The sequence below is a fragment of the Anopheles maculipalpis genome, chromosome 3RL, assembly GCF_943734695.1.
Source record: "Anopheles maculipalpis chromosome 3RL, idAnoMacuDA_375_x, whole genome shotgun sequence".
Classification (NCBI taxonomy): Eukaryota; Metazoa; Arthropoda; class Insecta; order Diptera; family Culicidae; genus Anopheles; species Anopheles maculipalpis.
This window is the reverse complement of record NC_064872.1, coordinates 72,344,961-72,372,093: the sequence shown is the minus strand read 5'-3', so window position 1 is coordinate 72,372,093 and position 27,133 is coordinate 72,344,961. Positions and strand designations below refer to the sequence as shown.

Below are 27,133 nucleotides of genomic sequence, written 5' to 3'. Positions count from 1 at the left end.
ATTTCTAGTTTTGTTTTGTTCTCTGTTCTTCTAGTAGTCCTTTTTGTTCGTTTGATTTATTTCTCCTATCATAGATTGATTTGATAAATTTAGCTACTTAAAATATATCCTAATCCTAATATACTCTCTGCCTTATTTAGATGCTTGTTCGAATGATCAGTAAGTAGTGGGAATAAAAGCTTACTCCAAGTTAGTCAAATGAAAAAGTTTGAAAAGGATAATTTTGTTCTGTTAAAATTATAAAATTATATGTTAATTATTTTTCCCATGACATTATTGCATAATAAGTTTAACTAACGAAGATAAATTAATTTAATGTTAAAAACTTGTTGCTAAACCGCAACGCAGCAACCACACGAAACTTCTGCACTGTAAGGGTTAAATATGATTTGGCGCCTAAAGTTATGCTACGCATTCTGCACAGCACTGTCTCTCGCGTTGGTCGGAAATTGTTTACATTTTGCGTTCGCACAACAAAAGTACATGTTTAAGCATGGATGTTTTTGTTTCCTCCTCTTCTTTGGTTTAATCTTTTCATACTTGTTACCATAACAATGGTTTTTTTTTGTGAGTGTTCTAGTTTACTAATTAAATATTGGTACATCATGTATGTCAACTTCACTTACCACAGCGATGTAAATTGGTTTACCGTCCATTAGCTTTGGTTCAGTTTGCACTAACAAGTAGATGGTAGAGTTCTTACGGTTTATGATTATGTTTTTGATCTGTTCCCTAAAAGTTGCAAATACGATAAGATTAAAGACGTTCCTACTCCTTTCATAAAGACTGTGTATGCGAAGCGTGTTCTATTTCATCGGTTTTTGTGTGGGTACAATTCGTGATCGCATTTTGTTTCTTCCATCATCTGCGCTTGAATTTTTCATATCATTGATTGATTTGGGTTAATTATCTTGCAAGCATCTTTGTGTGTGTGTGTGTAAATAGTATTTAAATTTGTAAACAGACTTCACGAAAAGAATAAAAATCAAAATCGGGGTAATCTCATCATTGTGAAGCCCTTCGGCTGTGTACGATGTGGCGAAAGTATCTCTATCTCTTCTTCATGCTGTAGATATAAACCAGTAAATGTGATTTTCATCTCCAAACAAAGGGTAAACTACGTTAGAAAATTGTGTAAGAAATATTTTAGAAAATCGGTTAAGTTGTGTGAAAGAGTCCTGCAGGTACATAATACTGACGATAGAAAGCACTTCCACTGCTGTCGAAATGTAGCTTCGAATGCATCTTAATTTCGTGTGAAAACGATAACATTTTTGTGTGTAAAATATCTTCAATCAGGTAAAACCTTCGCTTTAAAACAGTCATTTCCCTATATTATACTCTTTGGTTTTGGTTTTCCTGTCCGGTATCATGCTTTTGATTGTAATGTGTTTCCACCTGCTAGTCGTAGAGTTTTGAAGTTGTGCTTAAAGAATAGCTGTCCAGCTTTTCACGCGCCTTAGACCTTGTCCGTAGCACAGTTTGGATCCATGGTGGATGCTATAAACGATGTTCCGTTCAGTGCCAGCTCATCATCCTTGCAGTAGCCCATGATGATGCCCGTCCGACAGTCCCCGATTAAATTTGGCATCAGAATTGCCGCACCTGAAATAGTGACGATCGTTCCGAACAGCACCAAACCGGCGGCGGGAAGCTTTTCCTGGCTGAATAACGAGTGGGGGCTTAGCTGAATGTAGGCCAGTCCAGGTAAAACGTATGCTAGTGGTATGGCGGCAAGAAGACCCTGAAGCAGAGGAAAAGGGAAAATAATTACAGGAATGTTTTAACGCGATAAGAACTATCATACTAACGTTCAGTTCCAGAACTGGCCCAAGACATTCCGTGTAGGGTGAAATGATGAACGCCGAAAACACAATCACCAGCGTAGTGATCATCGATTTCCGATCATCCTCCTCGCCGGTGACGTGACTTGGATCCTTATCCGTATCATACTCAATCACCTCCTGCGAGTAAAAACGCTTGATTTGGGTGCGAATGATTTCTCGCGACACAAAGCATTCGATCGGAAACGTGAGCAGAATCGAGATGGAGAACAGCACACGGGCAAAGTTCATCAAATCGTCATCCCAGCAATAGTTTTCCAGTAGATCACCTAAAAGCAGCTTAACAGTAAGCAGAGAATGGAAGATACGACCCCTGTGACAAGCCACCCTACCTTGTGAGAGTGCACGGAAGGTGCAGTAGCCAGCGATACCGAACAGTGCCGCCACTAGCCATGCGAACCCGACGGAAATGTGTGTCACCTTTTCCCATCGCTCCATGGTCGCGTTCTGCATCGATTGGTACACCAGAAATGTGTTGTGGTGGCACATGAATGCTGAGAAAAGTGCACAGAAGTAGTACGAAGCATGAGAGTAACCGTTTCGCTGCTGCAATGTCCCTACCCCAGGGACCGATACTTACCGAAAGCCATTATGCCAACGGCCGGAATCAGATCACTGTGTGCAAATCGCCAAGATTCTGGTGTGTTGGGGCTGTCCGCAAAGGGAGAAAGAGAAGAAAGAAGGGAGTGTTTATGAATGTGCAGCTGTGCACTGGAGATCGTGCCCCATGTTGACCACTACTTACACGACTCCATAATCACCCGATAGAAGCCTGTAAACGACAGCCATCAGGATGAGCACCACACAGGCAAGGCTGAGAAAGCTTGCCTTCGCCAGCCGGGACACGTTCTTGTACAGACACAGCGGTATGATGACGAAAATGGTCACGACGAGCACCACGCCGAACCGCACCATACCCATGGAACTGCCCCAGGACGGTGCGAAGCGTACCAGCACCTTCGACAGCGTATCGCCCACAACGACGTTGTACGATATCATCGCTAGGGTGATGGTGATGTCGTACGATTGCATACACAAAGGCGCCATTTGGTTAAGGGAGGTTTTGGGACGGCAACAGATGGTTGATGCAGAATAAAATGACGTTACAAAACAAAGGATTTTCTGGCGATTGTTTTGCTCAGATCATGTGGGTCTATGTATGTGCGAGAGAGAGAAAAAGATAAAGCCAATGGAAAATGGTAGAGGATATTTTCATAAACTTGAAAATGTCCCTCTTGAACCAACATTTCCATTTCATTTCTCAAGTGACTCTATCATTTCGGCGAGCAGTCGAATGGCCAAAGAGAGTTTATGTTTGCATCAAAGTTAGTCATTCAGGTTCAGGTCGCTCAGCAAAGCTTTTCATTAGCTGTATGCGATTGGTGCTGCCACAGGGAAAGTTCCCCACCAGCCATGGGAAAGTTTTAATTGAATAGGTCTTCCAATCGCAGAGGTGAGCTTCTCTATTCATGGCTGGTGCTGTAAGATTTTTATTGGATTATGCACATTAATTAGCTCTTCGCTAGCCTAGTCTTCTAACGACCTGATCGTGAGTCGTACGTTAGTTCCGGGTGTGTGTGTGTGTGTGCATTATAGGGAAAGTAAAGATAAGAATTTAATGCTCTTTTATCTTTTACCACCAGGTTCATTTCTCCAGGCTCCAAAGACCACACTACCTTCGCTATGTGGGAATGTAAAAGGGCACCACGTCCTACGTATCTTAAATTTACTGTGTAGCTAAGAAACATCATCATGTTGCAGCGAAATAAATCACCACTGCTTTAATGTTTTAGCAACGAAATTCGCTTGACTGCTCGTGTTTCAGTTCGTAAAAGTCAGCAAAGGGCGAACTGTTGCTAAGACACGAAAAATGTGACAAAGAAGGTAAGCTTCCAATGTGTGTGTTTATGTGTATGTTAGTATACTTTATTAGCACCCGCGGTGCACTTGTGTACGTGATTTTGGCCGGCATCAAAACCACGCTTGATAGAACTGGCGCTCGTGCTGGTATTTGCCCACATGCAGTTTCGAAATAGGTTAAAAACGTGATTGCATTTTGACTCACGCCTGTCCTCTATCTCTCTCTATCTCTCCCTCTCCCTCACAACCACATTTATATTTATGTTCTCCTAAAGCGTGAGTGTGTGCAGTTTTTGTAGCGCTTCTAACAACAGATACTTGGGAAGGACGCTTAGCTTACCTAAAAAAGGGTACATAAATTGCAGCAACGATAGCAGATAGTATCCACCCTTGCCGTATGCGGCCTCCATCACACCGGGATAGCTGAACCTTCCACTCAGGTGGCCGCATCGTACCTGGAACGGAACACATGGGAGAAAATCGTGGAGGGAAAACCATATTAGTGGAGACCGACGAAAAAATGGGACAGCAAAATGAAACACGGCCACTCGGAATGCAAACGGTGCACGATGTCGAAGGATCAACGAAAATGGGATCCTGATGCAAGTGTTGCATTTTTCGCACGAAAAACAAAACACCTGACGCGAGAGTAGGAGCTCACGTGGAGGTTTATTCAAAATCCGTTGCTTCATAGAGAAGTGGATTAAAGGGTATAAGGCGTTGTTTAGTAGTGTAGCGCGTACAGCTATCGAAGAGTGTTTTGAATGTAAAGATTGAATATTGAAGCATAAAATAAAATATAGAAATAAAATGTATCTACGAATAGGAAGGATGCAAATACCTTTTCTACTCATAACATAGTTTAATATTTTACATTTAATTAAGCAAGTAATAACTGTCATTTTAAGCGTATAATTTAAACAAAGTATTAATAATGATATCACGCATTTCGAACTAGGAAACCATTACCACAAAGCCTTTATGAAAACAGCGCCATTTATAAATAACCTTAAACGACTGAACGTGCATTAATTTTAATACTCGTCAGGACAATGGTTTTAACCCCTGATAATGGAGCCCGAATGGATCTTTGCTCTTGCTCGCCGGATAAGCGTACCACTCCGACATGAATGATGCTATCGTTTAAACCTATTTCCATGGTAAATCCTCCTGCCTATCCAAACTATTAATCTCCCCTTGCCAGGTGGCAAATTTGGAGCAAAATGTGCAACAGGACCACCCCTCACGCTGAAACTGCCTGTTCGTAGTTCATTCTTGTCGAGCGTAAAGATCCTTCCCGTCGTTAAGAATTCACGTGCTTTAAGAGCCATCCGGACCAAGTGTTGATAGTAGTGAATTTACGCTTCCCAAATAAAAAAGAGGAAACGTTTTTCTTCCATTCCTGTGCTTTTCCATTTATGAACATGCAGCACAGCAACAGTTACGACCTTTGCTAGCGGAAGGGTAGCTCTTACTCCTTCAAAAAGAGAATAGAAACCGCACGCAAAAAGGAGAATAAAAAGGAAGGTTGTGCCTTTGGTAGGCAGTTGCGAAAAGCGACACCAAATAGTGATGCATCTTCGCAGCAAGCAGCGCACAGCACAGCTGCAGGCACTCCATGCCTCAAGTGTGTGCCTTTATGGGTTCTGATTCCAAAACGGTTCGCTCACGCTCCGTTCATAGATTATTCATTCATAAAAAGAAAGAACACACAGAAGAAAAAAAAGTTGCGAGAGCAAAAATTTGACTGTTGTGGGTGTGATTCGCTTGGGGAAGGTTGTTCTTTTAGTGTTCTTTAAGGGGACCGTGCAGGCACATGTTTCATCACTATTGGTGCAAAAATTAGGTGGACAAAAATTATGGTGCTTTCTTCTTCCGATAAAAGATTTAAACAAAAAGTCTTTTAAAAACAAAATAAATCAGAATCAAACTGGAATACCATGATATGCACGTACTTCAAAGAAAAATTTGTTTTAACAGAAACGAGAAGAACAAGAACATCCAGCTTTAATTTTCATCAATATTTTATGGAATTTTTTCAATGATAATTCAATGAATTTGTAAATAATCAAAATCTCAATGTTGAAAACTACTGGGCGCCTCCATCAATATGAGCAAAAATGTCCTTTTATTTTACAGGAAGTTCGAAATAAATTTGACTGTAAGATTTCAAAACAACCAACACAGAATCTAAAAGCTTAGAATGTTTATCCAAAGTGTGCTGAATGTTTAGTGTATCAAACAGTTGGAGCCCGTCCGGATGGTGGAAAAAATTAACGTGTTATACACAAAATTAATACGTGTCGATCATTAAAACTGAGACATTTTATTTTTAATTTTTAAGATACTTTGGGTCTTTCATACCTCATTCATTTCTAAGAAAAATCGGGACATAATGACTGCTGCACAAAGTTCCCTGAATACGGTAAAAACATTCCGGAATGAGTTGGAAAACTGCAGAAGCATCGAGAAGAATGATACTCAGCAGATGTTCAGATTTCGCTCACACCGAAGCATTCCTTTTAGAACAGTAAGATTGAGTGCTGAGCTATCCGGGAATCGAATACCTCCTTTACTTTTCTTACGAGGAGCCGCGGAAGTCAACTCCCCACCGAGAAGGCCTCTTAGAACGAAAAGGATTCACGTACAATGTGGTTCTTGTCGGATGAAAAAAACAAATGCCAGAAGAACAACTAACTGGCATCCTTTTTCATTAGGGGATATTCAAATACCCTATCAATATTATAAAACCATGTTCTAAGACAAAAGTAAAAATCTTTGTCAATAGCCTACTCCATGCTTAAAAAAACAACGTGTCCCAAACAAAGCACAAAAAGCAACCATTTTTGATTGCAATTCCCCATAGTCCATTGTAGAAGTGTTTGCGTGAACCACATTACAGTCCGTGAAAACGGTCTACACGCGATGCAGTGGCACGATAAAAACACACATCCTCGGAACGTTTTCTTCCGGCCAGAAAGAAGCATAAGTGCACGTGTAGGTGTATTGTGCTTGGTTATGCTTCATTCAAAATATCAAGCACAACAAAACAGACGCGTAGAAGAACATTACGGCGTTGCCTTTCCGCAACGCTGCGTACAGTCACGTACGGTCCTTTGTGTGATGGCATGTTGTCAGTGTGTTTGTGGCACGGCAAGCAAAGGGAAACAGTAAGATTGTTTAACGTTCCATAGCAGCAGCAGCCGGGTACTTGGCGAATCGTCACTAATTTCGTCTTTCACCATAATGCGATTAAAAAGCAATCTTAACGAATGCAAACCGACGCCCACTTGCTGTACGCTGCTTTGCAACCAAGGGAACAAACAGGGCGAAGGTATTGCGTACACCGAATTGTCCGTAAATTAAACACGTGTTCACTGGGAGTAAGGTGGCCACTTTGCTAATGGATTGCATAGGTATGCCCAGCCTCGCTTTTGTTCGTCTGCGTTGCGTGGTGTGTGTTGGCGTACAGTCTGCTGTATGGGCGCCAGAAACAAGCTTCGGGAGGCGCAAAGAACACTTCACTGCTATTGTCAGTAAATCGGGGTTGTCACGATGTTCGCTACGGTTAATCTATTCTGCCACCGTAGCGATGGCGTGCAGGAAAAGAGTAAAAAGAAAACCGAGACTGAAAGACGCTCGAAACAAACTCACACAAATTACATTTTAAGCATCTTCAGCTTCATAATAAAATGCAATCGTTCGCCTTTGTTCTCTTTGCACGTCAAAGTGTGCAGCCCGAACCGCGAGCCATTTTGCAGCCGGCCACTTCAAACGGGAGCAATCTTGTTCCCTTTCCCTCCCCAACAGCAAGGCTTGTATCGGTGGATAATCCTGGAACTTCACAATACGACCACGCGTGAGTTTTCCCGGAAGTAAAACAATAGCTATCTACTATGACCCTGGAAAAAAGGGGCTTTTTTCACTGTTTTGTGTCCTCATTGTTATACTTTGTTTTGCTTTTTGTTGCAAGAAGTTAAAAAAGAAAAGACAAAAAAAGGAAGTGTGAAGGGAAGTTTTTCCACCAAAACCGGAGAATGGGTTTTGATTGAAATTATCTCGTTTCGCGGGGTAAACTTTGTCACACGACTCCGGTCTAGTAGGGATACAAATAGACGACAAAAACAGTCGATTCGTATGCTTTTTCTTTACGTTATGCATCTATGCAGTTTTTCCGGTCAACAGGACGCAAAAAATCACGGTTGTTTTCTGTGTTAGTTTGTTCGCTGTCTGTGGAGGATGTTGCAGATACGAAAGAATGGACGCGAATTGTGTCATTAGGAAATGAGATTTTCCAGCGTTTTGTGTACTTTTACTAAGCTCGTTTGGGACCGTTGAAATGTTATAGTAAGGCAATCGTTTACCGAACAGAACAGCTTCATTCCAGCGAAAAGGGATGGAAAAGTGCAGCGAATAGGTGTATGTGTGTGTCTGGGTGAGAGCTCTTTTCGTTTCCTACAGTGTGTCTGTCACAACCGTTCCATTCTTGTTAGTGCCATTCGGCAACGTTTTCTTGAACGGGGGTGGTTTATTTCTTTGCCGGTACCGGCTTCAGCTTATGTTGCTGAATAAATTATGCTAATATTACAGCTAATATTACTGTGGCCGATTCCGTGGTGGTGTGGTGGATATACCTTTTTTTCGCATCGTTTTTCACTCCGAAAACGTATGTTGATTTTTTTTCTTTTTCGTGAGTAAGGTGATTTTCCTCGGGAATAGTTAGAACGCGTTATGTGCTAAAAGTTTGCAGAGACACGATGCTGTGCCAAAAAACACATGATGATGGTGAGTGAATATTTAAAGTTCATTGGAATTTTTGTTAAAGATTTTCATATTTTTTCATGCTACACATTGGTTATGATCTTATGTACAAACATGGAAACTGTAAAGTTACACATGCCTGAAATAAGAAGATTGTCCTAGAAAAAAAAACCTTTCTCATTCCATCATAATCGGTTCTGCTGCGAACTGTCCCAATTTTGCAAACAACTTCTCCTTTGGATGCCAATTTATGGAGGAAGCTTAACACAACAACCCATCATATTTGAATATACTACCCTGCAGCGTTTATACGTATTAGGCGGTACATTTTACTGATTTTATCAACAGACGAAAAATCGCAGCTCGTTGTAAAATCTTTACTGCGACTGGGGTTGTTAGGAAAACTTTCCCGCATGCTCCATATCTGTCTTTCCACTCCTTCGTTCTTGGTATTCGACATGCTGACAAAGGCTATTCTGTGCCTATCTTACTAGTGTCTTGATGTGGGTTTATGAATTTGTAAACATTCAACCCAATAACCATCACTTTGGTGAGCCTGATGGATAAGAATTGAATATATTCTCATTTAACTTTTTTTTCTCCATTCTCTGCACACAACACAGACCGACCAGACAGGCGTTGGTGAGTTTTTCATACAAAACCAGCATGTTATGAGTGTTTAGGGTGGCGTAGACGTGATGATTTGGTTTGTCGGGACGATGAGCTTGATGTGGAACAAAAACACGTTGATTCGGGACAGAATACGGGTCACGGCTAACGCACATGATTGAATGACTAGACGCTTAAGAAGTGGTACCGTGTGGTGTTATCTTTATGCTTTGAAGATGCAAAAAACTCGCCGCGATAAGCATGCCAGTGTTTATGAGCAACGGAAGCGATAAAACTGGAGTACTGAAGAAACTTTTCATTTTATGTTTAACAGATCCATCATAACAATCGTCAGAATGGAGCCTGTAAGACTGATCGCGCGAAGTAATACTTTAATCCAAGCAGTGGTTCTTTAAATATGTAACGTTTTGCTTGGAAAAATACACAAGAATCACTTTAAACACTTCAAATTCATCTTTTGCCCCTTTTGTTAGGCAAACCGCAGTACACGAGCTTTAAGAAAATCAATAGTATTCAGTGCAAGATTAAACCTAAGAATTTAGATTTTAAAAGTATGATATGTAAAGCATTTTGTAACGTAATAAACACCAATAAAGATAGATCTTCTTACTTTTCAAAAACTCACCATTAAAATCAACGAATAGTCCGTGATGACTGCCACAATCACTAGCAGAAACAGTCCTAATCCGAACCCGGCCCTGTGCAAAGCATACGGTATACCGATGACGCCACTGCCGACGATGGAGTTGATGTAGTTGAAGGAAGCTTGCGGTAGCGATGATAACGTCTCGGTAGCTTTGGCCGGGTTCGCCTCACGCTTCAAGTTCAAGGGAAGAAAGCAAGCAAAACGAAACGAAAAGCGATAAACCATGCTGTGCAAGCTATCCGCCGGGCAGTTGATGATCGGTGGGGCATAAATGAGACTGAAACCTTACATTAATGAGCAATTACCGTTGGTAGTGAGGTAGAGAGTGAGCATTTAATTTAGTATGTTAGAAAATATAGAAATAAATGATTTTTTTGATAGAGGAAGTTTGACGGTTAACTTAAGGACCTCAAAGTATAATTGTGAAACGAAGTATTCATTAAGCGTTGGATACTGATGTTGTATGATTTATACAAAAGAAATAAATTAAATGCTAGCTGAAAGATACACACAAAAATTGAAAACTGACTCCCTTTTCCATGCCGCCCAGTTTTAGAATCATCAACATTATTCTAATGAAGTCTCATGCGACATCCAGCGTCGTTTTCCCAGTGACTGGGACAAATTATTTATTCATAACACTTCCGAAACGTTTCACCATCGTTGAAGGCAAAACTACCCCCGGGGGGCAATGAAATGATTGCTTCGCATAAAAACGGTAGAAATGGTGCTTGTGCACATACTGAACCCGACCAGGTCGGAACGGACCCGACTGCTGTCGGTTGCCGGAAGAGAAATTGGCTTGAACTCAATTAATGAAACGTCATGTGCATGCGACAAACCTCCCATACATGTGCCGGGAGTGTGAGAGGGTGCGTGTGTCACTACACCAGTTGATGCAGAAAATAGCTTAAATCGACAAATCAACAACAAAAAGTGCCGTTCACTGAAATCACTGCTGATCTAACAACTAGGCGAAAAAACCGATCACACTTTCCGGTGGAAATGGAAGCTGCAAAAGTGATGATAAGTTGACGATACGAACAAATTGATAAACGTATCCTTCATCAACGTCCACTGCAAATGACTGGGTTGGAGTGAAACCTTTTAAAGTTGTGGACCGAACCTTGACATTTGCTCAACTTTTTTGCATCAACGTTACGCAAATAAATGTCCAGCAAAAGATAGGAAGAGAAGAGTGATAAAAAACAAGCTTTTTTTGCCTCATTTTTCATCGAAGAGAAAACGAAATCGAGAGCACAAACAGGCGTATTGAAAATGTTGTGTTCATCAGAAGTGTTTGTTGAATGATGCTTTACTTGTTATTTATATTCAAATGATCTCTGCTTAATGTGCAGGTTCAACTTCTAGGAATCGTTGGACAGAAATGACAAGGGAAATGGAAATAGTAATGTTGACAAGCGAAATTTCCGGAAATGCTTTGTTGAGTACCTACTTCGAAGAAATACTCACCGTGGCTAATAAAACAAAATTAGGGTTGTTGAATTGTACTGTAAAGTGAAAGAGATGCTGTTTGGGAATGGTTGTATTGGATGTTTTTGAAGACTCAGACACACATACACAGAAATGGTAACTTTATAATCAAATTTGAAACATAGAATGAAATACATTTAAAGAATGGAAATGAATGTGCGATGAAGTGATGGAAATGTGGCAAGCGATCAACTGAAACGATGTACATTTTCGGCACTTGGAAAATACTGTCAACGAGCCAAACACTTCACACTATTTACCTTCACCAATGAGTTGATGTCATCGAAAGCGTTCACTTCAGCCGAATCGTCGCTACCCTGCAGAAGAGAGTAGAAAGGGAAGTTTAAATTCAAGCACAGCGTGATGAACGAAACGGAGATTTTGAAGCATAAAATGCCACAAAGCGAACGGGTACAAGCTATCAACCGCACGCTGACGTTCACACTCACAGTTGAGTGTGTTTTTGATACACACGGATTGTAGTTTATTCCCGGAAAGCTACCAATGGGTCGGCTCAAGTAGCTCGAAATACTTCCCCACATCAACAAATGCATGTGTAGCGCGGGGAAAAAAAACCAATTTCACCGAATGGAAAATGGACTGAAGGTTACGCTGCTCTTGCCAGTGCAGCTGGGGCAGGTTTATGTTTACACTGATCTACGACTAAGAAGGATCTATGTTTTATTTTCCCATTTTACGTACCCCCAAAGGGCTTGAGCCAAAGTGTAAGTGTTTGCATTTGTGTGTGCGTGTGCATGTATGTCGGCGACGTTAGCCTAGCCAAACACTTCAACGGAAAGGATGAGGTAAACTACCGCCGGTGTTTGTGATCGGGTTAAGAAGCTAGTTCTGTGCAAGCTTTCGCACGAAGCACGTGCTAGACCGGGCGCCTCCAACGTAGATGCGGGTCGGGTCAAGTACTGGGCGTCTCCATAAGCGTAAAGGGCGCGTGGGCTTTGCACCGCAGGGTAATCTTGTGGCCTTACCCTCGCCAATCTTTACACCCCGCGGGTATATTCAAATCCACCACGAACCGGTCGGTAGCCCGCTGCTATGAATATCAATCGGTTCAGGCGAATAGAACAGACGGATGAGGGAAGATCGTGCGAACGGTGGAATATTGACGCTTGGAGGCTTTTCTGCGAGAGAAATGGTATCACGAGAGTGGTGCGGTTTCTTCACGATGATGAATGTCGAAGTTATACTTCTTGAGACGTGTATGGTTATGCTTTGTTTTGAACTAGTTCTGAAGCGTCCTTGCGCGAAAGAATAAACAACTGTTTACTTTTCTATTAAAGCAACAAGTTAAGAGAGTATTTCAGCGTTTGTGAAGAATATTCAGTGTAAAATATTCAAATAATGGATGACTGTAGGAAGTACTGATACATGTTAACAAAATCTTTCTCACCAAAATTGCTTCATTTCACTGCCATACAGCTATTCACCATATCAAATGCAGAATAAATTCCCAATATCACACATATGAAATTCTTTTACGTCTACATTCCATCAGTGTACCAGAGTCTTTCAATCGGATTCCATCACCGTTTGGCTGCGTGCTGACTATTTTCTGTGTCCTCAAGTCTTTGACCACAGCTGATTGGCAGTTTCCACAAGACGTGTTGTGAATGCAGACGAGAAAACCATATCGGAATATCTGCTACTCAAGCCAAGCATTGTACAAAAAGGGCTCTACCTCTTTATCATCGTACTGCTAGGCAAGGAAAAGGGACCAGTAAGCATGAAGATGATTAAAGACGGTTGGCATTTCTTCACACCGGATAACGATTGCGAAATGAAACCGAAGTTCATTTAACCCCTAAAGCGACATCAGTCGATCGTGACGTCATAGATAAAGGAAACCGTCGCAGATAAAAGCCGTTCAAGCTTTTTTACCATACATCAAGAGATGACGGCTATGGAGATGCTTGGTTTAAACGATTTTCCTGTTTTTTTTCTCTCAACATCACACGCAAACCTTTTGTGAGGTTTTCGAAAAATGATTAACCGATGGAACGTTTTGGCATCTGCAAATAGATGAATTGGGGAAAAAACGGACTGAACTCAGTAAAGCGTAAAAAGACAACCATCATTCGAGACGACAGGATTCATCGTCATCGTCACCCTGTGCAGTCGTCTTGATTGTCATCTTCTTGATGATAATAAAATAAAAAGTTTTCTTCCTCTGCTTGTGTACAGCAGTTGCTTTAAGGCAACAAAGTACAACACCGACCGTGGGATAGGCGTGGGTAGTTGTTGATGTCCAGTTGTGCATTCACTTTTCTCCCACCACTCTGTGTTTGAGTTGGTTGTTTTTTGCTTTCTTTTCCACAACCAGAACTTCCGGTTCCCATCGTTCGCATCGTTCTCTCTTTTATGTGACTTGATTACTGTGGTATTATGATGCGTGAAAACGAAGCAAGTGGTTGAGAGGCAAAAAAAAAGCACAAAAGCGGGTCATTTCCGGATCCCCGAGGTCGAGTCTGAATGCGAAGAATGGAAAAGTGCTTTGTGGTCACGCAGTCACCAAGATGCCGTCAGATAAGATTCGACATTTTAAACCCACCGAATCCTTATCACGTTGCTACACGTGTGTGGGTTGTAATGTGAGTTATTTTTGGGATAGGCTTCAGCCGGCCATTCGCTTGTCGTGGAAGGTTTGTTCCTCTGCGCTATAATAATCATAGCATTTGGAGTCATTTTGCTCTTCACATCAAGAGCTTTTTTAGATCGGTTTTTTCGCCGTAGTCAGTACTTGAGTTTCCGGGTAATACGAGCGAAACATTTGTATTAATAAAACACGCTTATATGTGCGAGTGTGGGATGGTATTGTTTGACCAATCTATCTAGCTCGATGCGAGCATGAGGTTGTCTTGCTCTCTCACCATCTTTTTCTCACTCTCTCTATGGATAAGAGATGAATGATGAAATATGTTCGCAAGATTTATGACCGCATTGATGGTGTAGCGTTTGATAGCCGAAGGGAATAAGATTAACGTTTCGTTTGTCTTTTAATCGCTAAGCTAGGAGCTCGCTGGAATGATCAATGGTGAGTGTTATCATGCGATCGATTTTCGTTTACGTAAAGAGTAAGCAAAAGATCAAGGATTTCAGCTGTTAGCGCTAACAATTTATTTGCTTCTTGGCGCGCCTACATGTATGCAATAATACGTTTGGCTTGCGAAAATCGAACTTTCTGCAGTCTTTTGCCCATTTTGGTCATTTGATAACCGATTTTCAATCAGTTTTTTTGTGAATGATTGAAAGATAAAGAATATGAAACAAGCTTTTAGTATAAAAGTTGTCCCGAATAAATTTTAAATATTGGGGACTAAATAGACAACGCAATATTATTAAAAAAAATCAATTTTATACCAAAAGCAAGCCTGTCTGTTATAACTGTTAAGATTTTGAACATGTTTGTAGCTCCCCCCCTTGCAGATAGTTCTTTGATTTATATGCAAATTCCAGCTCTATACGTTCTGCATTGCCTGCTTGCAGAAAATAGCATTCAGAAGACAGAAGAAATCCTTAACATAAACCACACAGACCAATGCATTGCATAGGAAAAATCATAAAAAGCTCCATTTTCCTTTTTACGGCTTTTATTTTCACCTTGGTACAACAGGTCGATATGCGAATGTTTTTCGGTGAAAAATTCTCCCCCTTCACTGGAACGGATATGCGCTCGTGTGCATCGGCAGTGTTACGGTAGCCGGTTCGATTTTCTTGCCTGTTTTCATTGCAAATGGCGTGAGAAAAACCAACATCGCACCGTGCTCGTCTACCATCTGAACCACCGTGAACAAATATTTGTATAACTTTTGCCAACCACACGAAACAGTGTATGTGCGTGTATTCGCAATTTTTTTCCCACCTGTGAGCAGTCCTGCGGACATTATGTCTCCTGGTGCTTTCCTGCGAGCTTACCCATTTTGGTTGTATACGAACGGAAATCGTATACTTAGTCGAGGAGATGTAAATCGTTCCTCTCAGGTCATCTTTGTGTGACCGTGTATGTTAGAGCATGATGGATCAATTGATTGTGCAAAGGGACGGTGCTGCTCGTATAAGATCGTACGTCTTGCGAATTATTTGGCTCACCGTCACTGAATGACGAGCAGTTTTGGCTTGTTCCCGGTGGATGATTTCCATTTCCCAGCCCAGCACGGTAGCAGAGCATTCGTATAATCTGCAACTCACGTTTCCGAGCACGGATTGTACGGCAGGAAGACGAATGGCGCGACTATCGCTTCCAGGTATTGCAATCAGTAAACTTCCACACTTACGATTGCACAATGGGAGAGTTTCCCGTACGGATCTCTGTTCCTCCGGTTTTGCTGATTGCAGTCTGATGTGTGTGTGTGTGTGTGAGTGTGCGATTGTGTGAAGCGTGTCAGCCGGTCCCAGGGTCATCAAGTAGTTATTCACGCCAAGATGAACATTTGTGATGTGGCAGCAGCATCCTTGCACGTAGCGCTGACTGATCGCGAAGAATTGAAGCTCACATTTCGTCGACTTCCGGGTGCTCGTTCAGGCGAACGAGAGCTATACAGCAATATTTAATACCCTGATTTTAGCCCGAACAATGTGTGGTTCAATTGTACAAAATGGAATCCAGTTGAATCGTACGGAAAATGTCTTTTCGTTCCCTAAGACAGACAAGGCATCGCACAACGGTAGTGCAGCTATATTGATCGATGTGCCTTTCTTGACGGGAGTCAAAATGGAATCGTGTCTCTGTAAGTACCCTTGCATCTAGTTTACCATCCCTTCTCGGAAATACGGCTAATGGGTGTTTGTGGGTGAGACAGCCGAGCGAGCTGTTAAAATCGTTCGTTGATTGCACAAACCATCAATCAGGATTGCTTTGGAAAATGTAATAGATCCATATCATTTTATGAACTAGATTTCAACCTTACTGCCCGGACTGGTACTGAATGCACAACGATAAACAATAGCAATTTAATGTTGCAATTGTGCACCGACTAGTAATAGTTATTTATGTCACGTTTAATGAGTCTCGTTAACGAAAATCGTTATAATCGTTTGGAAATGTAATTAAACTAACTCTTTGATTATGATGCTTCCTTCTAATTTTCGCGAGAGCTAGCCTCTAACGCGATACGTTTCAATTCCACGAAGTGCCTTCATTGTGCGGGCTGTAATCATGTCCCTGGCAGGGCTTTAGTGCTATAGGGCAAGCAATAATGAAAACAGGCAAAATATTATTTAAGCCCCGGTGCTCAACCAACCGTACCAGGGGATGAACAATTATTTTCACTCCCTTCACCGTTTAAGTTCAGGCGTGGCGTGCGATTTAATTGCATTTTTGATATCGGCGTAATTAAATCGACTTGTTTATTGACGGACGTGGGATGAGCGCGAGCGCCTCGCGGGGTTGCGTCTGCATTGGTTGCTATTTTGTTTCATTTCTAGGAAAGCTGCACGGGTACGGATACGTACGAACATGGTACGAAGCAAAGTAAATTTATAGCTTTTAATCACCGGTCATCGTTTGCGAACCGGTTGTCGTTTAGGTTTGGAAGGATTTATCCGTTTAACCATCCGTATTGTCGAGGGAAACCCGTTTTGAAAGTGAAGCGACGGTTGGATATCTTTTGAATGGGGGAAGGAAATAATTATTTGAAGCTAAGAATAGGAAAAAAATGTCCTGGATTAAAAAAAGGGATTTTCGTAGGAAGTTACGAATGCTTTTTTACGAAATAACTAATGAGATCTATGATGATTAAAGGAAGATTTTTATGCGTGCTGTTTAAGGTTTGGGTTGGAATAAAAATTGCATAACTGCTCCAATGGTTGAGAGATTTCAGGATAAAATATAAATTCCAAATTGTGTACTCCAATTCCAGTTGTAAGATCGTACCGTTTGATCATATCGACGTCGTAACCGTGCGAAATAACACTTCTTAAAACTCATAATACTAGAAGCAATCCTTGAAGACGATCCGATGACATTGATAGGAAGGTTCGTTTTTCCTTTTCATTATGAATCAGTGAGTTTAACACGAATTAATTTGTCATTCACACCACGTAATCGAGCACATAAACCTATCGAATGAACCAGATACTAGATAATCATGTGTCATCCAACCACCGGAATAAAGACACAGTCGACCTGTTCACATGTTAAAAATTTTATCTTATACTGTTCAATCAGCTCAAGCCAAATACTACAGCGGTCGGGTTTCTGACCAAGCGAGGGCTATGTGGTAAATATTGCAATTTTAAGGGTTTTGTTATGTGGATACCCCCACCCCCCTCCGCCCGCCGAAACAACACGAGTACCGAAACCGAAACCCGAAAATGAAATCGTTTGTTTCGAAACCAAATATCTCACACGAAGGCGTCTAATGAAACCCGTATCCAATAACATGTTGCTTTCAAGTTTCGTTAGTAGCCTGTGGTAAGCCGGTGGAGCAGGAGTTTTTAGCAGCAGCTTCCGAATGCTCCGATTTCACTCAACCACCAGGCGCCTCCATTCGGACTTAACTCTAGCGAAAGGATTTGCACCGGCTTGGAGCTGTCGGTTTCCGTAGCAGTGGTTGTAGTATTTCCACACCCATTCGGTCTCATTTTTGTCGCCAGCCGTGTAGTCGTGTGCTCTATCCGGTGAGCGGAATTGGCTAAATCCAAAGTTTTGGCCAAAGCTGTTGGGATGGGGAAGAAAATCCGAAAACTCAATTTGTATTCATTAGGCTACCGGTTCGCATGCCGGCTTTTCAGCGAGGTAACGAAACCACAGCACGAGACACGAGCAACTGAATGAGTTAATTCATTTTATTTCACTGCTGGTGGTACGCGGACGCTCAAGATTTGTGGCTGTGTGACGGTTTCGCTCCTTTTTACCATAAGACGCAAGACAGCTGGGAGGGTTGCGTTGATTTGGTAGAATTTTTTATTTGTTTCTCCTTTGTTATGTCTCAATCAGAATTTCAGCTAAATGCTCTAGCTCAGCAGATGGGGGAATGACAATTATGAAAGATGTCACCAGTCTTGTAGGTTAAGAGGTTCTGGAAAAAGGGAAAGAGATACTAAGGCAGTCATTTTATTAGCTCACGTTTCGCTGAAAGTGGCTGGAATTATGCACACGATACATATTCGTACTCACACATCCATACGACGCAAGGGATAGTTGATTGAAAACGTTCAAACAAAACCAATTGAATGGAAGAAAATCGTGCGTCATACACCGATTTAAGTGGCGATGGACGAACAGAGCTGAATTTTTCTTTTTTTTTTAAAGTAAAAACTCCTTTCCGACACGGCTCTTCGAATTTGTTTGATTGAAATGTTCATAATTTGCTCAAAATGCAATGGTGAAGATCATTTGTGGCATACTCATCACTCACCCACTAACAAGTAACGCCAATACAACCAAGCACGCAAAAGGTCCAAACAATATACGTCTGCCATCACCATCTTTGGGTTTGGGCTTTGGCAAAAATAAAATCATGACGTTGCGATACGTGAAAAAGTCAAAGGTGCGATGGAAAATGTTGGATGAAAAGCATCGTCTCACCTTAATCGGCGTGTTTTCGTTTTACTGCTTTTGCTTTAGTTATCTTCGAGAAACCGACGACACGGACGGGCGGCTCACATGCAGACGGTCAAACACATTAACACAGCCGTTATTGGAATGTAATTTATACCGTACACGTACCGGTGTGAAGCGAGAAAGAAAAACGGCAAAGATGACACGACACCATCGAATGGTGTCCGTGTGAAAGAATTGCGTTCAAAACGGTTCCACCGGTAGAAGGAAGGAGCGCTGGAATGTGAAGAATTTTTTTCGCTGTACGAGTTTATCTCGCTCTCGCATCTAATATCAATGGTAAGGCGAAGTTGGAGGGAAAAAGTGCTCCCACAGCCCGGTGGTGGACGAATTTTCCGCTCAATTAAATTATCGATTCTTGAACTTCAATTATGTGCCAGAGTTTCGTGGTCCTGCATTCGCTGCCTTTTATGATGGTGTCAGTTATTTCCTTACATTATGGTGTGAGCGTGTTGCTGCCCCTTCCAGTTAGAACATTCTTTTGCACCGCCCCGCTAGTCTGTTTGAAATTGAACCAGGCTGGGGGCCTGGTATTTTTGTGTATAAGCGTAAAATATGTTTTCTTCGGAATATGAACGAATCTTTACGAGGGAGGCAGAAATATGAAAGAAAATTGTTCCCGGAATGTTTATTCAACATCGAGGAACACTCACAGTAATTGTAATTGAAGTTCATAAGGTTTTTTCGGTGCAGAATAATAATTTAACTTCCATAAAGAATGATTACGTTTTTGACACAGTTCATTTGGAGTTCATGTTGTTTGCAGTGCTCGTTTATCAGTAAGATTTACTCTGGTGGGTAAGTGGTTAAAAATCGAATGAAATAGAAAAAAGTTGTTTTGATTGGTTAAAAAAAAACAGTTTTAAGAAGCATCGAAAGAAGAGGGAAATAGACGAAATCGAAACAAGAAATAAATTAACATTTCAATAAAAAGAAACCAAGCCTCATGTTTTATTATAAAAATTGTATATAAAAGTATAAAAGTCAAAACTTTAATAAATTTCACTACATCCAACAGCAGCAGAACGGAACATAAGCACACAGAAAAAAACAAAATGGAGATCAATAATGAAGAAAAAGTAAGCATAGAATATGAAAATGGGAAAAATCAAACCAAATAAAGAAAACTTTGACATAAATTCAATCGATCTGATCGGCGCTTGCTTACTTTAGAGGATTTATTTCATATTATGCAATTAAAGCTTACTTTTTATTTAAAATCATAACCTACATCACGCGGCCACTCTCGCTCATCCAATCACGACCATGTACTCTCGTATTCTTGAGCAATTTATCACCCGGAGAAACCCAACCAGCAATCCTCCGGCCTGTCTGACGGATGACAGCTCCGCATCAACACGGTGCGTGTGAATTCGTTAATGTCAAATAATCATTGCATGCCGGTCCATCATCAACGTTCTCGTTGACGTTACCGGTGGAAGCTGAGCTGTTCTTCGCCTTGTTAGCTAGATTAACGATTCATTCAACCAAATGGATGGAAAAAAAATCACTCTAGAGCGTCAATGTCTAAAATAGGGTTGTGCGACAGCTACGGATAGACGTACTGAAATGTACGCTCAAGAGCAGAAGGCATCAATTATTTAACGCGTAATTGCATCACTTTTCCCCGGTTGGTGATTTTTGGTATTGGGTACCCAGGTGAACAAGCTCCAGTAAGTAAGGCAGGATTTTCCTAATTTTTTTCCTTTTGTCCTAACCTCCAACTTGCATGTAATTGAAGATGCCTGTCAAAGCAGCAAAGGCAAAACGCATTGAGCTGACCGCAGAGCACACGCAGTTCACCCAAACTTCACTCCACGTGGAACGAAGTTGACCATCGTTAGCATCGTTCCTTATCCCTAACCATTCCGCCCTTCCAACCAGAGCTCGGTTACAGCTCGTTTATTTGTGCCTAACAGCAGCAAAAAACGTGAGTGTTTCCTGCCCGTCACCCAGCAGAGTGTTTGGGAAGGGGTTTTGGAAGTGAAGAGAAAAAGGAAAAGTTCACAACAACGCAACCGACATTTGGAGAAAGCTCACCTCACCCATGCCGGAACGCAAGTTTATTTTTATGCTTTTGTTTACAAATCGTTTTATGTGTGCCGGACAAATTGTCGACCACAGTCGTCGAACCACTCAAAACGGACGGCCGGATGTGTGGGAGAGGAGGTAGGTATTTAAGTAAGGTACGTACGGCTATTCGGTGGTACAAAAGGACGAAAGGTACACAGAAATGATTACGCCGAGGTTGTTTTAATTGTGTTGGAATGGACAACAGCAGTACGTACGGGCTGGCGGGTTATGTAAGTTGGGCGTGTAAATTACTGGTTGTAACATGGCGGAACATCATTTCGCACTAAGTTCCAACCGGAACCGATTGTTTACGGCAGACGGAAATGGGAGGTTGCAACCGATTTAGGTGCTAATCGGTTGCTCAACCCTTTCGTGGTACGTGAGCAGCCCGTCGGCACCTGGGAAGCACCGGGTTTGATTTGTTTTTAAATATTTTATCAAAAAATTATCGCAAACGTATTGAGCAATTCAATATTAATGGGACACAAGTTTGCACATCATGTTCCTTTGCCTTATTGTAAATTTATAGCCCACCAGCTCTTAATCGCTAAAAACAAATCGAATAAGGGGACAGAAAATCCGGCTTTGGCGATAAATTTTCCTGCAACGACAATATTCTCTCACGCCAGATGATATGGAATCAATCATGCAAAAGAAGCAAGAAAACATGACTCTTTGGGCACGTTACACGGTGAGTGTTAGCGTCTGGTTCCGAGAAAATTGGAACAGGAAATAGTATTGAATGTGCAGGTGTGTGATCAGGCCTTGCCGTGTGTTTCGCTTCTCCATGACAATTGACTGCTGAGTGTAGGCGTTGAGCGTGGCAGGAAAGCTGGTAGGTGGTGATATGATAGCAGCATCCAGTTGACAGCAGACAAATGGATGGTTTGTATCGATAAAGCCATCCCATCACCATCAACCTTTAAGAGAACAAAGCGGTGGCAAGAATGTCGAACCGGTAACAAAGCGATGAAGGGATTTATTTGAAGGTGGAACTTGTTCTTTACTTTGTTCGTTGTGTTTCAGTGTTGTAAATATCTTTAAGTCACCTTCTGATTTCCCCGGAGACTTAAAGGGCAAGTTACACAGCTTTGAGATGCTCAGAAGAAATGGGTTTGCTCGTTTTGAACGTAATTTTGTGCGCTATAAGACGATATTAAGAGATATTTAAGTTGAAAAAAAAACCCAAAAAGCAATTCGCAAAATAGCAGGAAGTGGGAGAATAACGAAAGGAAAATATTTTCAAAGTTACCATCCCGCGTACACACCATTTACCATGATCGATAATCGTTATGCCACCAGCCACATCAGCTGTGACGGTGTGAAATCCCGAAATTCAATCCCCGCCAGCGATACCGATGAGTGATACCCTTTTCCGATTGCTTTCGAACGTAATTTCCCTGGTGCCAGTCGGTGTCGGCGATCGAAGGAAATGCCTACTGGAATGTATTTGTGCGTGTGTGTGCGAGTGAAAGCGCCGTATCCTCGAGCAGCCTTTAAAAGTTCTCCAAAGAGAAATTCTTATGGAGAATATTTTTTTAAGAAAATTCGCACATAAAGTGTAGTACTTTGGGTGAGTAAAAAACGGGTAATAGTGATTTAATTGCGAGAAGAATAAAAACGAACCCTGCCTAGCCTTTTTCCAATTGAAACATAATTTCTCTTTCAAGTAATCGTTTTTTTTTTGTTTCCAAACTTTTGTATTTTTTCATGATAAAGAAAAAACTACCATCGTGTATGAACGAAACCGTTTTTCATCGATGTTCATCGAGCCGTCTCTCTGTGTCTTTTTCCTTCGCTATGTTACGGTTACACGAGATTAGGAACAACTCCTGTGGGAACGGCGGTAAAGTGGCCACCGAGTTTTGTTGCGGATGCCAATGATTTCAATTATGGATTATTTACTTTCACTTTGCATAGAAATGGTAGCATTAGGTCAAGGTGGATGTTTGCGTTTGGTTCGTTAGCTTTCTGCGCTTTTCTTGCCGCTACCGCTTATCCGTCTTATGCTCTCTGCCATCCGTCTCCGTTTCCGTTTCCTCACTCGATTCCAGTCCTCCAGTTTCATCCTGGGTGAGGTGTGCCGCATGCATTGAGACCATTTGCTGTGCTCCGAGGAAGTTGAATAGAAATGAATGGTACTCATGGGAGAGATAATGGAAATGGTCAGTGTTCAGCTTCACTGGCCACACTTGGTCTTGCCTTGTCAGTCGCAAAATGCTACGGTTGTCTTTTGAATGGCCGAAAGTTGTTGAAACAATTCGGATGAATGTACCGTGGTAGGGCACTTTGTTTGGGCTGGTCAATTATTCGCTTATTGAGCTATGATACTTTCTTTTTACTGAAGTTTTGACCGCGTAAAATGCATCAAAACTTGCTTAAATTGCGATAAAAATGGAAATAAAAATAATTACTCTATGAAAACGCCTGCAAGTTATGCAAAACACGTCACATTGCAGGAAGCAATATTTTCACTTTGATTGTAAGCTTCAAGTAAATATTCTTTGTTTGTTTTGTTTCCTTTCTATCAAGAAAATTATCCCAACAAAGAAAAAAAGTTTTTGCTACTGTGTGGTGTTTAACGATATCTAGATTATTTAGGATAATACCCCAACGACTGAGAGGCTTCGCTTGATTCCGTGTTATCTTGACGCAAGCATCTCACGTGGCGCCATAAATTGAAGCCATTTATAATTGAGCCGAGATTAATTTCATCCCCCCCCCCCCCCCCCCCAGCATGATTATGGCACGAGGCTAGAAAATGGTTTTATGTTTTGGAAGTTGCAAAGTAAATTGCAACTCAAATTACCATTACCATGGTAGCGATTTTGATGCTTTGCTTCAAGCAAATGCTAGATTCTCGCCAGCACGGAGACTTTGATCCATTTGACAGCTTTTTACATAGTACTTGATGGGTAGGTTTTTTTGTGTGCATCGAAAAGCTTTAAATACGTTTGAAGTTCTTGTTCAACAATTGTTGAAAAAGCCATAGAAAATATGATACTATGCAATACGATCCAAGCGAAAACACTCTCGTCCATAACTCAAAAGCAATTGAAACGTATTGTGTCGAAGTTGTTGCATACTTCAGACGATGAAATTGATACCGAAATAGATACCAAAATGAGATTAGAATTCTATCAAACCTTCCAGCCGATGTCATTCCGTCTATTGCATCTATTTTGCTATGGCTTCAAACATCGATCGAACAAGACTTCGAACTGGCTACAATCAATGACCAGTTGCCATCGTCCAAGCGGCCCAGAGAGCATGATTCAAATCGATTACCTATCACCAAACTTCCGAACGTACCGAAATGCTTGTCAAAGTTGTGCAGAATTCTAATTACATCAAATTGTGGCCGGAGCAAAACAAGACAGATGATGACGTCGTAAACAGTGATGCGAAGATACTTCGCAAGCTTAAATATCGTTGCAAAACTTTCCAAAAGCGGTACAGAACGCCCACAAACTTGTACTTGCGACTTTCGTATGGCTTGCGTCAGAACAAATGTGTGTACACGTGTAGGTAGCACGTGTGTTGTGGATGTAGATTGCTCCCTTCGGATGTTTTAGTGCTCCAGGGCAAAAGAAAGAAGCGTATGGTGATAATGTAGGTGACGATGCGTTACTACTACTCATAATACGGGAAGTAAAGCCGCGAAAAGGGCGCCTCCCAGCAGTTCACACACTTTATGGCAGGCATTAGGCAGTAATCTGGTTGGGAGAGTGTAGGATTGACAGTTCTAGGAAGCGGGTCGGGCAGAAGCAGAGCGGATCATGGAATACATCAAGTTGATTGGCCTTCTAGTAGGGTGAAAGATTTATCCCAAGCGTCAAGGCACCATCTCACCAACTGTCCGAATGGTTTGTTCACAATCATCCGGGGAGTTGAAGGCGTTGAGCTTGCTCCATTAGCGCTGATTTTGCTGATGTTGCTCACAGCATTGAGACAGCATCCAGCAGGAAGGACTCGCTCGTGAGGTAACTTGGTTTATCGATCCGTGGCGTGAGAAGTTGTTTATTGTTTGATTTATGACTTCTGCGATAGAGGAGCTTGTAGTGGTTATCTTGCAAGAGTGACATTGAAACAGTAGTCAAGGGAATTTAAATACTGACCAACACCAATGTCAGTGAACTTCAGATAACAAGCATTTGCAGTACCACCTCAAAGGAAATATTTTAACTAGATTTATGTGATTCTCTTTAAAAGCAAAGCCTCGAGCTGCTTTGCTGTGAGAGTAACTAATAATGGATGTTCTAAGTAAACTTGGGCTGTTGGTTCCCGGTAAACAGACTGTCTGCGAAGGTACATTGCAAGAAGCTAGACATCCCACGAACAAGACCCGTTTTTGCAAAGATTCCAGCAAAGTTGATGTAATGCAGAAGATAGCATCGGTACAAGAAGATGATAGGATGTTCTGTATCCTACAGCACTTTTCGTACACTTCATCTCCCTGGCACATGGGGATGGGCTCCACTTCCTGTCATACTGTTTTGCATCGAAAAGCGACCTTACCGGAACAACCGAAGTTGAAAGTGAACTTTTCCCAGCTCATTTTACATTTCATCCCTTTCGGCGAGAAACTGCCAATATTTGCCCGCAGACCCGCTGCCTGCCGAGAAGGTAAAGGTCATGTGCAACTTAAAACGTTATCCTTTGGAATAATGTCATGGAATCGGTGGTGGTGGTGCCCCCGATAGTTTTGGTCGTTTTGAAGCCTGGAGCAAACCACTTTCGCCCCATTTTTCACTGTGATGTGGTTGTGTAGTGTAAATTAGGGCGTCCAGTCTCGACGGCCAGTGCCGGAGGTTTGGATGCGCACTTGATTTATTCTCAACTTTAGCTCCAAATTGCCCTAATGAGCATTCGCCAGTGTCCAAAGTTGTGATGGTGTTAACCCAATGGAACCCGCACCAGCCTGGTACGAAGAGCACGAGGCTAGGCAATAACGAAGAACGACGAAGGACTTCTCGTGAGAGGGTAATCCATAAATTAGTATTCTATCATCCTTTTTAGAAAACCTGGATGCAATGGAACGGAACGCTGGGAAGGGACTAAAGCAGAGGTTAAATTGACTGCTATACGGGCTCTCGCAACGAACACTCTGTGTCTGTTCCATTTCGGTGGGAATTACTGCTCCCCATTTCCAAAACGATACGCCACAAGGAAGGGAAGAGCCAGTCAGCATGGATCGCCCATCCGTAAAGGACACACGGAACGAGTAAATCTGAATGAGTATGAATTGGAAGATAAATTGCGAACCGTCCCAGCGTTCCAAACCAAGGGAAAGTTATGAGCATTCGTTTGGCCTTTCCGAAATTCGAGCACCTGGAAAGATAACATTGTGAAGAGTTTATTTTATTTACTTGTCGTTGCAGCATATAGCTGAACTCGGACACGGTGTTCTTCTTGGTGGCTGCTTCCATCGTCGGTTGGTCTGGACCACCTAGCTTCCGGAGCAAATAAACCGTCCCACAAATAAAGCAACTTCACGGCACGGAGTGATCCTTTTGCACGAGCTCGATCGATGATGCACAAGCACAAGCAGCACTTAATTATGATACGGTTTAGCGTCGGTTTGGTTTTCTAATCACGCACCGCACTTCGGTAAAGGGCACATTACGGGGACGGGCTGGAGAATTCTGCACGAACGCCTATACACAGAACACGTCAACGGATGCCCACACTTGCATTACACCTCGAAAAAAAAGCCACTCACTTGCACATCTGGTCTGGTCACCGTCTGACTAGGGGCACCGTTTGGGGAATTAGGGCGACCGGGATGTGCCGCAGGAAATAGTAGCCACTGTAGGTGGAAGCTTTAAGGCTTACAAAGCATGTCGCAATGAAGGTATGCCGCCACGCTCTTTAGTGGTTTGGTCGCTAAAAACGGTCCCAAGGGTCACATCAAGGTACCAATCGTACCGATCCCTTTTGCTGAAGACAGCCAAGCATAGCGACGTTAGCTGACGATTTCTGGACGACGTGACACTGACGACATAAATGAAGCAGCTAATGGGATGCGAACTGTCGTGGCTATAATTTGTGATGGAATGTATTTACATTATCTTTTTGTTGAACTTGCACTTGGCAAACAGTAAAGCTAGCAACAGCTAATTAAAAGCACCGACAACCAACACCAACACTTAACACACTTTAGCAAGAGCTGAATAGGGAGGCCGTCTCGCGTGGGTACGATGGATAGGTCAGGACACTGTGGGCTACTACAGGTCGTACTGTACTCGT

General features: G+C 42.0%; 2 protein-coding genes across 2 annotated transcripts in view; both read right to left on the bottom strand.

Moving 5' to 3' along the window:
* The window catches only part of LOC126561999 (protein alan shepard), a 416,355-nt gene that overhangs the window by 357,404 nt on the left and 31,818 nt on the right, over nt 1-27,133 (bottom strand). The gene's annotated exons all lie outside the window — the stretch shown is intronic.
* Nucleotides 1,460-26,318, bottom strand: LOC126562108 (putative sodium-coupled neutral amino acid transporter 11). The gene is made up of 9 exons (XM_050218531.1): nt 26,254-26,318; nt 11,496-11,552; nt 9,721-9,912; nt 4,045-4,159; nt 2,590-2,845; nt 2,425-2,495; nt 2,177-2,338; nt 1,812-2,113; nt 1,460-1,744 (listed from the first exon to the last, which is right to left on the bottom strand). The coding sequence occupies exons 1-9, from the start codon at nt 26,311-26,313 to the stop codon at nt 1,460-1,462; spliced, it is 1,500 nt and encodes a 499-aa protein (XP_050074488.1). The 5' UTR covers nt 26,314-26,318.

What these genes read in the sequence shown, in the direction of transcription:
- LOC126562108 (XM_050218531.1), bottom strand. Translation starts at nt 26,313, where the DNA reads ATGGAAGCAGCCACCAAGAAGAACACCGTGTCCGAGTTCAGCTATATG. An exon ending in ACTATTCGTTGATTTTAATG is followed by an intron (nt 4,160 to 9,720) that starts GTGAGTTTTTGA and finishes GTTCCGTTCCAG; the next exon opens with GTACGATGCGGCCACCTGAG. An exon ending in CTTCCGTGCACTCTCACAAG is followed by an intron (nt 2,114 to 2,176) that starts GTAGGGTGGCTT and finishes AGCTGCTTTTAG; the next exon opens with GTGATCTACTGGAAAACTAT.